Source organism: Chrysemys picta, chromosome 4, assembly GCF_011386835.1.
Source record: "Chrysemys picta bellii isolate R12L10 chromosome 4, ASM1138683v2, whole genome shotgun sequence".
In the NCBI taxonomy this organism is placed as follows: Eukaryota; Metazoa; Chordata; order Testudines; family Emydidae; genus Chrysemys; species Chrysemys picta.
The window spans coordinates 112353348-112365675 of NC_088794.1; the positions used below are offsets into that span (position 1 = coordinate 112353348).

Here is a 12328-nt window from a genome sequence, read left to right on the forward strand (position 1 = left end):
TGGGTTGTCAGGCTCCAGCTGCTGGAGCAAGATCTGGTGCCAGATCAGGGTAAGACTGGCTCTGTAAGCCTGAGCCTGTCTCCTCGTCCCCAAACAACCCCCTCTTGGGAGGGCCAAGGGGTGTCTAATGGAGGGCCCTTCTCAGGAAACTGGCTAGTCTTGAGAGTTGTGGGTGCCATCCCATTTCTTTGGTACGGAGGAGTAACACTGAGATCTAGAAAGGAGGAAAACTTCATCACCAAGGTTTGAATCCAAGAACATTTTGTTAAAAATAGCTTTTTAATTACTAAAATAGGCATTTGAGTGGCCTTGTCTTAATGTTCCAAACACCAGGCTCCTACATTAGACAATTAATTACTTAATGCTGTAATACAATGTGAGCACTGGATTTATATTTTATAGCCGTGCTATCATGTACATTTAACTAATATCAGGAATTAACATTACAAAGGGGACTTAAATGTGAGTTTGTGACTGAAAGCAAACTCTCTCAGGCTATGCCTGCACTGCAAGCGAGGGGTGTGACTCCCCTGCTCACATATGCATACTCGTACTAGCTGTCGTTGAGCTAGCAGGAGTATAAATAGCAATTTAGCGGTGATAGCATAGGTAGTGACAACGGAGGCCCAGCTGAGCCATGCCAAGAACATACCCACTGGTTTTAGGCAGGTTTGTACTCTGCCTGTCTCTGCTATTTATACACTTGCTAACTCAATGGGAACCAACATGAGTATGTATACATGAGCAGGGGAAATCACCTCTAGCTCACAATACAGACATAGCCCTAAGCTCTACAGTCACTTCTGTTAGAATCAATGTCCTCTATCCAGGTACTTTCTCCTCTCCAGCAATGATGCAGATCAGGACCCTTCTCTTACAAGGCTACTTTGTGCTTATTAATAAATAATCTCATTGCACTAGGGTAGGTATGGGGATTTGAAGAAGCAGGTGAAGTCCCCAACTCACCTCTGGGATAATTCAGATGAAAATTTAGGATTCTATCCTGCAGTTTTTGTGCAAGTTGAGAATTTTGTGCAAGGACTGCACAATTGGGCCCTTGATCAACAGCAGCAATGCTTCAGTTTACAAACTGTACAACTAAAAGATCAAGGCCCTGAGCCTGTCAGACTTAATGCAACTTTGGTACAGAGAAAGCAGATGCTCCCAACAGAGTCTGTAGTGCCTGAACTTGATACTAAGAACACAAAGAAAACGTATTCTGAACTGTACTTGTGCTATTCTCTGGTCTACCTCCCTCCCCCAAACACGCTCAGGCCTTTCTCCAAGTTATCCCAAGGGCTTGAACAAATGGAGATGGTGGTAGGTCTTCTGTTGCCCTTGTCTCACTCCCTCCCCTTGCCTTCCAGCTCTAGATGCAGCTGGCTTCATTCCTGCTGCCAAGGTCAGATCTAGAACTAGCAGCAGGCTACATGTCACAGCAAGGGCTCAGATTAATGGGTGGCTAAAATAGCTAGTTCTCAGATGTCATCTAGCCGTGCTATTGGTCACTTCATCCAATCGCATAGTCAGTGAAAATTCCAAGACAGAAAAAGTTTGCTAAAAGCAAGGTTTATAAGTAGTAGACGACTGCACTTCCCTAGTAATGTGTGCATAGGCAGCATTGCCATGACCTCTGGCAAATAATACAGAACAGTCATTTCTGCATGAGGATGGGGTGGTGAAGGCTTCTTACATTCCCTGTATAACACAGGCCAGTTTTGAGGTATTTTACACTAGAGGGACTGGCCTGTTTTACTGGGAAGTTGCAGGGGAATTTCTCAGGTCATTATGGGAGCTTTGCCTCACCTCAGCTGGAAGAGAAGGGGCAGGCAGTTTAGCATGAGAGGGAAAAGACTGCCCCCAACAGGCTGTGCTGAAGAAGCAAGCTGGCACTGTGGGCCATCTCATGAGAGCACTTTTTGCTTCCAAATGTAAACCTCGCTTTTGCTTCCACATAACCATTCAGGCTACGAGAGATTAAAATTGCCACTCTGAAACATACCATTGGACAACCAAGTACTGTCATGCCAGAGTGCCTGGGTTGGGGGAGGGGAGGAAATACTGAGAAGCTACAACCCCTTCCTTGAGTGCCCTGTTTCTACAGACCAACTGTATAAGATATTAAAAAAGACACATTCTCTACCCCCGTGCAGTGACTTGCCAGGAGTCTTGTACTAAGAGTATGGCTGTATAAAATAGAGGTTGTAGGGGCCAGCCACACACTCCCCCCCACTCCCCCCGCCCTCCCCACTAGCTTAGATTTGTGTGTTATGGGCCCAACCCTGCAATATTATTATTATAGTTCCTGCTCTCATGGACTTAGAGTTCAGTGGGTTAAAACACAAACCCTAAGGGGGGAAATGAAGGATCTGTCTGATTCTAAATTTGACCAGGAACCAAGTTACTTCCACTCCCATTTTCCTCTCCCTTTCACCTCAAGTAAGTGAAAAACTCTGTCCTTGTCTCACCATAGCTCCTTAACCAGCATCCTCTGCCCAGAGAATTGATTTTTGGTTCCATGCTGGTTCTACCTTACTCAATACTGCTTAGCATGAGACTGGTCAGAGGGGGAGAACAGGGAGGGAAGAGGCCCAGGCTTCCAAACCAAGACAGCCAACATAACCCCTTCTTGCCTTCTGCTAAAACCTTTCCCTCATCCCTGCCCAAGAAACACTTGCTTTGGAACTGGCCAATCCTGAAAGGGTAAAAGCCCTCAGTATTAAGCAGGCTAAGGGCTAACACATTGAAAACTGAGGTTTACAACACGTTGGGGATTTCACTCTGCATTGAATGCATGTGTTATGTTTGAATATTTATATTTTTTAAAATTCTCAGGGCCAAACTTCAGTTCTACATGTAAAAATTATCAAGCATCAGCCACAAAAGGTTTGTGGTTTGCTGGTGCATGACAAGCACTCTGAACTGCTGGTAACACGGGGCATCTATGAATCCATTCACTGAACCGGTGTCCAGGCTGCTTATAAATATAATCAGCTTCTTTGGCTTTCTGGAGGCAGATTTTGTATCAATGACTGCAATTAAGTTATTTAAAAACCATACTGGGGCTGCTCTCATTGCAGCTGGGAACTGCCTAGTCCTTGAGGAATTGATTCCCTGGCTTTGATCCATGTTTTGCTGAAGGACTGACTCCTGCTGAGCTATGCAGTTGGAAATTTGAACTTGCCCTCTCTTCCTTCTGGAAAGGCCAATGTTCTGCAGGGGGTGCTGGCTCAGTGGGAGAGGCCCAGAGACTGCAGCAGGTGAAAGGTGGCACCCAAGGCCCAGCTTGTCTCTATGTTGTTCACTTTCTTTGTTAACTATGAAGAAACAAAAAGAAATCAGTCAGTTGCAACATTTCTCCTAGACCTATACAGCTGCCACCATAGACAAAGAGCGAGCTGATGGGTAGATGCACAGAATGGCAACAACCTGAAAGAGCTTCACTCGGTACTCTGCAAAGGAAAACACAATGGATATTGCCTGGAGGCAGCAACCTGAACTGCTAGTGTCCACTAACATCTGTTATGGAATCAGATGGATTTTAAAAGAACAAATACTAACAACAGTCTCTCTCCTTTGAGTCCAGTTGCAACAACTTGGCATGGGGATAGGGGACTGCTTGGGCAGCATAGATACCTGCTTTCTATTAGGTGTTGTACTCATCTGTAGCCCACTGTACAATCCGGACCAGTATCCTTTTCAGTTCTTTAACTTTGTCTCCCTCTGCACTTCCCAATACCACTCCTCACTGTCCTGCCTTCTCCTTGCTAGCCCCTACTGGTCCCTGGCCTGACAATCATACTGAAGACAAGAAATAAGTGATTTTGGGATAGAGAGTAAATACACTGAGGAAGCAAAGTGAACAGTCTCAGCCTGCTCTCCACTGTAAGAAATCCTCCCCAACCTCAGACTGCCTCCCCACAGACCTGCCTAAAATCCTCCCATAGCAACAAGTTGCTAAGTGTTCTCCACCTGCGATCTAGCCAGCTACAAGAGGGGGGAAGAGCTAAGCAGAGATTGGCTCTGTGAAGAATAATAAAGCCCACAGAACCTCCCTCCACAGACAGACAGAACGAACTTGGGCCACAGAGAAAAAAATGGGATAAACACAGGAATTCTTATATTTTCTTATTTCCGGTTTCATAATCGGTAAGAACAATAGTGACCCCTGAACTGGATTTTTCTAAGGAGCTGGATTAACCTTCATCGTGCTTAGGTTCAAGAGATTATACACATGGAAACTACACATCATGAGGCGGACTGGGGTCACATGTCCTAGATGGATGGAGGAACCAAGTGCTTCATGGGGGAGGGAAGATGGTGGGGAAGAGGTTGGGTGGGGGGGGGGGGGGGGAGTTAGCAGCTGGTGAGAATGTAAACCTGCTGCTGCCAAATTTCTCTTCCGCTTCTGCTGCTGTCCAACACTATCTCGCCCCAAGCCTTTAATTTCCTTCCATATCAAATCCAATCTTGTTTCAGTCAAGGCTCTGCCCACATCTTATCTCCTGCTTCTCTCTCACATCCACTCGGTGTGCACATCTACTTCCCTTCTCACCCTCTGAATCCTTTTTCCACAAATACCTCTGTTCCTTCTCCCATGCTGCTCCCTCTTCTGGGAACAGCCTCCTTGATCCTGTTCCCCATGCACCCTCCCTTCCTCCTCTTTCACATCCCCCTACAGCCACCTTTTCTTACATTTCTTCCACCTGAACCCTCCTTCCTACACCAACCTAAATAAAAACATGTCCACTATGAAACAAGCAGCCTCATCACTTTATTAGAGGTAAATTTTATGCTTACTTGCTTATTGTCATCTCTCTCTCCAGCAAGACCTGTCCGATCATCTGTACTGGAAAGGTTTGGGGGGCAGCAATTATCACACACACACACACACACACACACACACACACACACACACACACACACACACACACACACACACACACACACACACACACACACACACACACACACACACACACACTAGCAGAGAACTGGAAGGTAGGGAGTTGGGAAGCCAGAAAGAGAGGGAAGTAGCTGTTCAAAAATAAGAAAGTCAGCTAGGCCTGCATGTCCAGTTTCGACGGTGGAAGAAAGGTCAGGAGGTGCTCTGCAAATGGGCATTTGTTCTGGGAGTTTGTAGGGTGGTAAAGGGGGCTGGGAAACTGCAAGGTGTATTGTGCTACTTAGGAGGGAAGAGCAGCTGCCAACAAGTGTCTCAGTACAAATGACTAAGGACATGTAAAAGGCAGGCACACCCACAGAAACTTAAGGGTCCAGAGCAGAGAAAAGCCAAGAGCCTTTGGCTCATATGTACATTAGATACATTCCCTTCCCTATGTGACTAGCAGCACCCAAGATAATTCAAAGTGGGAGAATTTCTCAAGTCTATTTCTATTTTCACCACTGATGCCGTCGAGTCCTCAGAGCTTCCATGTTGGGGTTGCACACACTGCAGAGGAAAGTTTTTGTTCATATGTATTTACACTGAATAAGTTTTTTAAAAATCAGGAAATTAGAACTAATTTTAGGTTTTGAAAGCTTCTTGTATGATTATTAAACAAAATCTAAATGTTGTGTCAAGTTTGAGTTGAGAAGATCACCAGGAAATGACAAACTTCTGGAAGTGTCTAGTGCTTAATTCTAGGTCATCATAACCAACAGGCCAGTGGCTATATTCAATCCCTTGCCAAAGCAGTGAATCTATGAAATGCATTCTGTCTCATCCCACCACTGTGTACGTAGAAGGAAGAGGTAAGACTCCATGAGCCAGAATGTTAATGCATCTTCTTCACTCAAGATACAGGAAAGCCAGTACTAGGTCCTTGCAATGCTTCTCTCACCTGTAAGAGTGTGTTATCCCCAAATCCAAAGCCTTCTTTTAGTAAGGCAGTGATGTAACTGAGATCCATACAGAGGAAAGGGCTGGCGGAGGTGTACCTGTCCATGTTATCACACACTAAAGGGAAGAGAGAGAGAAAAAGGGCTCAGAAGGGTATTCATTAGTAGAACACTTGACTAAACAGCACATATAATCAGAATCTATGGCACAGGTGCTGAGCACAAGCCCTTTGCTTCCAAGTGCAGGGAATCAGAGTCTACACAGCTGTTCTTTAAAGCCAGGGATTAGCACATTAGTATTTTATGTTCAAGGTACTTCTCCTGTTTCCTTTGGACACCATTATGAACACCTCTTAACACAGCAAGATCATTCACACAGCTCTAGTGAAGGCTGAGTCAGCTTTTAATGAACAGTAAAGCTAAAAGTGAGCTCTTAGGTTACCTACTCTTTCATCAAAGGACACACTAGCCCAAATCCTTCCTTGTCTAGTCGTCTCACCTGGAATCCCCCCAATGACTTAGATTCCACCATCTCCCTTGACAGCTCATTTCTTAACTCAATTTTTCCCTTGTGATTTTAGGTTGTTACTAAGTGCTAGCCCACACTGAGGCCTCGAGATTGAGCCTTCCACCCTTTCCTTTTAGCTAATTCCTCACAGGTCCAATAGCTGGGAGAAAGTTACGCTGCATCTGTAATGGGCGCATTCACTTCTCTTAGCTGTAAGGATATTACAGACCACCAGCCAGGCCCACAGGTTATATATGAACCTAGGCAAGCAGACAAGCACTGCTTGCTGTAGCAGAAAAATAACCGCTGCTAACTCGGAGTTCAAATCCAAGGAACAGCCTTTTTTCCAGCCTAGGTACAGAATGCCACACCCCAGTGATCAGCTAGGATGTAACAGGCCAATATGTTACCTGCATGTACACAAACAAAGGCAACAGCTTAAGTCTTAGTACACTCTTTTTATACCCAAGGGGACTCCCTACTTTTATCAACACCCCCGCTTGTGATTCATTATATAATAATTAATATTTATGACCAAATATGAAATTCCGCATTATACATTAGACTATAGAACGTTTATCTATTTATTAACAGTAACAAACCTACTAATCTTATTATTTGACAGGGATTTTCCTTGTTTACTCTGATCGTGTTCGGCAGGTCACAATGCTGTCTTCTTTGTCTTGTACCCAAATCAGGGACATTCAAGGGCATTCCACAAAACTGAACAACAGGATATTTAGTAAGCCAGAAAGGCTTTGTTTGCACTCCTTCCCAAAAGGGTTATTCAAAGGTCTTATTGATCACACCAAACTAGGCCAACAATTATATTGCTTATATACTGCTAGCCAATGTATGTTCCATTAAATATACTTAGGCCCTTACCATCTTACATGCAGTAAGTTCACCGCATCTCTTTCACTTCCTTACATTGGCCTCTTTATATACGTCTCATTTCCACCTTATAAGCACCTTGGGGTGCTTATAAATCACCATAAAATTCATAAAAATTCTCTTTGGACTGAAACTTGGTCACAAGGTCAGAGCCCATGACTTTCCTTTTTAAAAAAACCAAATTCATAATAAATGCTCAAGTTGTTTTTGATACAAGTTGTGAAAGTTTTCCACCCGTACGGATGGGTACAACTCAGAAACGACATAGTCACAACTGAAGACTTGCCATCCCTCCCTCCATATGGTGGACTTGGATATTTTAGGGTTAAAAGGTCACAAGGTGGACAGAAAGGCTACTTAACCACACAGCTGTAGTTCAAGCTGAGTTCCTGTATGGATGTAGGCTCTGGGTCAGTATGCAAGTTTGGAACCTTCTAACCAGCAGAGCCTGTTGGGGCTATCGCCTCCTCAACACCACATATAAGCCCCAGGATATAAAAGGGGTTATATGTGGCCCCTACTACCACTTAAGTTCTTCTGCTAAATCAAGATTCTATGGCAAAGACGAAGAAGACTGGGAAGTGTGAATCCCATACAGGCCAACATCTCACAGAGCTACTGTTCCGGGTAAATAACTGTTCTTTCTCCTCTCAAGCAAGAATTGACTGTGTGGGCCACCACTACAGGGAATTGAGATGTAGTCGCAGCCTCACAGACGTGAGCAAGAGAAGCATTAATTAAATAAAGACTCTAGGATTGTTCTTGTGGAGCATCAGATCTAAAAGCCAAATAAACAGAGTAATGCTGCATAGAGCACTGACTAGAACTCCAAGACACAGCTTTACATATCTCTGTGATGGCAAATGTCAGAGACATGCAATCAAAATATTAGACCTATATTAATATGGTTTAAAATCCTGATGCAGTCACATCCTCAAGGCCATAACATGTTTGCATACACGTTCTAATCTATTTAGATAAATCCAAGTGTCAAAGAGCCTGCCCTCAGGTTTACCCCAACAGGGTACAAACAGTCTAGGAATTTTACATATGAAATTACTGTTTGATCCAATTCCCAATTGAAGTCATTTAGTTGACTTCAGTGAGTGCTGGATCAGGTCCTTACTCGTGTCTCAAGAGCTCAAGGCTCTCTGAACATCTACGGTTACATTTTCAAAATCTTGAAAGTGACTTAGGAGCCTAAGACCATTTTCAAAAGCACCTAAGTCACTCAGGAGCTTAAGTTTAATTGAAAATAAAATGACCTAAGCTCTTAATTCACTTGGGGGTTGAATTTTTTACCCCAAACCATGTAATTTAGCCTCTCGGTCACAAATGTGATTTGGGGAGGATTATGGATAATTAATAGATGGATTAAAGTGGCAATCAGAGCCAATTTTAGTTAAAAATTCTGTGTGTGGGCACAGAAACACCTTATTCTTACGGAACAGCATACATGGGGGTGATCAGCCAGCAGGTCTTGGATCTCACTCTTTGGGCTAATGTCGCTATCAGGAACACCATATTCAGTGATGGACAGAGCAATGAACAATGTGACAACTCAAACTGCACTGCCATTAGCTTTGTAAACACCAAGTTCAAGTCTCAAGATGGTGATTCATAAACAGATGAAAACACATGAATCAGGCCCTTCAAATATTTTTTCATAATAGGATGTGAAAACTAGATGATCGACTCATGGGAGGGTGAAAAGCAGAAGTGGCTTCCAGGTAAACTTTAACAGAATTCAAAGCGAGTCCAGGTTGTTTGAGATATAACGAGTTCAAAAGCGATGGGATGCTGGACTAACAAGGGTCAGCACTCTGCTAAGCTCAGACATGAAGTCCAGAAGTCCTTCTTGATTTTAGTACAGCAGGTCCACTTCCTGCCACAATGATCCTTATGAATGAAACACACTCCCTGAACTGTAAGGCCAGTATGCTTTCCATCTTCAAATTCCTCTATTACAAGAAATGAGGAAACTAATAAGGATACATGACAGGGCAGCCAGGGATAGATGGAGGGAGCAATTGGGCATAGCTGATTTGTATTTCTTTTTTAAATCAGTCCCCTGGTCTGTAGGGTGTATAATTATTGCACATATTGCCATTGTCTCCCTTTCCCATAGCTCTTATGTTTCACAGTATTTACCTTCTTTAGCTTTCCGTTCAAAATCTCTCACTTCTAGAACTCCTCCCTTTTCATAATCTGAAAAGTAAGTCATGAGAAAGCACCATCACAGGTCTGAGAAACTTTTTTTTTTTTTTTTTTTTAAACGAAAGCTTAGATTCTGGAGCATAACTCTGAGGCAAAGGGTAGATTCTGCAGCACAGAATACACAGAGCTGCAGAGGGTAGAACACAAGAAAGTGAAAGTCATTATCTACTGAATGCTGTATGCAGTGTAGCTGTAGACGTGTCAGTCTCAGGATATTAGAGAGACAAGGTGGGTGAGGCAATAGCTTTTAGTGGACCAACTTCTGTTGGAGACTGAGAGAAGCTTTCGAGCTACACAGAGCTGCTCTTCAGGTCTTGGAAAGGTACTCCAAGACAAACTGTGTTGGGGGACTCAGCTCCATGTTTGTTCCTTGGGTGCGTTTCTTCCTATCCTCCATCAAAGCCACACAGGCGGCCCATCTTCCCCACAGCCTGTTCTTCCCACCCCTTATGCTAAGTAACCTCATTGCCTCAGTTTCCCTCTCCTAGTTAATGAACATGCACATCATCACACAAGAGCTCTCTATCACAAGCTGATTTACCTATCAGGTCGGTATCAACAGCTCGATCATAATAATAGGAGAAGGCATAGAAGGAGCGTCTGCGAATCTCATCTGGCTGGTGCAATTTCCCTTGTACGACCTTCACCACTTCTGAATAGCAAGGCTCAAATCCTGTTTCCCCTGCCAGGGCAAACATACACAAAAATGAACCCACAAAGACAGATCAGGAGATAGAGGAACCAGTGACAATTGAAGGGAAAGCAAAAGAGAAAGAGTCCAAAGGAGAAATAAGAAAGGGAGAGAAACTCAGCGAAGGGTGAGAGGGAATGAGAGAGTGTGAAAGGGAGAAGTTTAGACATCCAAACCCAAGAGGAAGTTCTCTTCCATAATATCTCAGCAACTCTCCTCCTTAGTACACTACATATATACTTCGTTTCAGAAAGCTTTTCACAAGGTCCCTCACCAAAGGCTCTTAAGTAAAATAAACTGTATTGGGATAAGAGGGAAGGTCCTCTCATGGATCAGGTAATGGTTAAAAGATAGGAAACAGGGTAGGAATAAATGGTCAGTTTTCAGGAGAGAGAGAGCGAGAAATAGTGGTGTCCCCCAGGGGTCTGTACTGCGACCAGTAATATTCAATATACTCATAAAAGATCTGGGAAAAGGGATAAACAGTGAGGTGGCAAAATTTGCAGACAATACAAAATTACTCAAGATAGTTTAGTTCAAAGCAGACTGCGAAGAATTACAAAGGGGTCTCACAAAACTGGGTGACTGGGCAACAATATGGCAGATGAAATCCAGTGTTGATAAATGCAAAGTAATGCACAATGGAAAACATAATCCCAACTATACATACAAAACGATGGGGTCTAAATTAGCTGTTAGCACTCGAGAGAGAGAGAGAGAGCGTGGAGTCATTGTGGATACTTCTCTGAAAACATCCACTCAGTGTGCAGTGGCATTAAAAAGGGATAGATAACAAGACAGAAAATATCATAATGCTTTTATATAAATCCATGATCGCCCACATCTTGAATACTGTGTGCAGATCTGGTTGCCCCATCTCAAAAAAGATATACTGGAATTGGAAAAGGTATAGAGAAGGGCAGCAAAAATTATTAGGGGCATGGAACAGCTTCCATATGAGGAGAAATTAAAAAGACTGGGACTGTTCATCTTAGAAAAGAGATGACTAAAGGGGGGGGATATGATAGAGGTCTACAAAATCTTGACTGCTGTGGAGAAAATGAATAGGAAAGTGTTATTTATTCCTTCACGTAACACAGGAACTAGGGGTCAAATTGTTTTAAACCTGCTGCCTATTAATTTAAACAAAAGGAAGTATTTCTTCACACAATGCTCGGTCAACCTGTGGAACTCTTTGCCAGGGGATGTTGTGAAGGCCAAAACTATAACAGGGTTCAAAAAAGAACTAGATAAGTTCATGTAGGATAGGTCTATCAATGGCTATTAGCCAGGATAGGAAGGGATGCAACACCATGCTCTGAGTGATCTTAGCCGTTTGCCAGAAGCTGGGAATGAGCGACAGAGGATGGATGGATCACTTGATGATTGCCTGTTCTGTTCATTCTCTCTGAAGCACCTGGCACTGGCCACTATTGGGAGACAGGATACTGAGCTATATAGACCATTGGTCTGGCCCAGTATGGCGATTCTTATGTTCTTTCTCTACTCCAGCATCATACTTGGACTCAGCCAGGACCCAGGCCCTACTGTGTCACCTGCCTGAGTCCACTATTTACATCATATGTGTTTTTGCTGAACTGCGCATGAATCCTTCAGAGACTAGGCATTGTGATCCACTATAATCCCCAGATCCTTTTTCTGCAGGACCACTGCCTAACCAGGTATTCCCCATTTTGTAATTGTGCATTTGATTTTTCCTTACTAAGTTTGTACTTTGCACTTGTCTTTATTGAATTTCATCTTGTTGATTTCAGACCAATTCTCCAATTTATCAAGGTCCTTTTGAATTGTAATCCTGTCCTCCAAAGTGCTTGCAACCCCTCCCAGTTTGGTGTCATCCTCAAATTTTATAAGCAGACTCTCCACTCTATTATCCAAGTCACTAATGAAAATACTGAATAGTATCCATCCCAGAACACAACCATGCGGTACCCCATTAGATACATCCTCCCAATTTGATGATCCATCAATAATGATTTTGACAACAGATTTTCAAGCAGTCATGCACCCACTTTATAGTACTTTCATCTAGACCACATTTCCCTAGTTTGCTTATGATCATCTCACGTGTGATGGTGTAAAAAGCTTTACTAAAATAAATCACATCTACTGCCCAATGCATAATGGGGACGCCAGTTACCCTGTCAAAGAAGAAT

General features: G+C 43.3%; 1 protein-coding gene across 4 annotated transcripts in view; it reads right to left on the reverse strand.

The window, feature by feature from the left end:
* Positions 1-260: 260 nt before the first annotated feature.
* ENTPD5 (ectonucleoside triphosphate diphosphohydrolase 5 (inactive)) overlaps positions 261-12328 on the reverse strand; it is a 42543-nt gene continuing 30475 nt past the window's right edge. For all 4 annotated transcript variants that reach the window (XM_005301568.4, XM_005301567.4, XM_024102108.3 and 1 more), the window contains exons 12-15: positions 10002-10142; positions 9395-9451; positions 5844-5959; positions 261-3317 (exon numbers count right to left, since the gene is read on the reverse strand). In XM_005301568.4, the coding sequence (XP_005301625.1) occupies positions 3231-3317; positions 5844-5959; positions 9395-9451; positions 10002-10142 (401 nt within the window). In that variant the 3' untranslated portion in view covers positions 261-3230. The remainder of the gene's footprint in view (positions 3318-5843; positions 5960-9394; positions 9452-10001; positions 10143-12328) is intronic.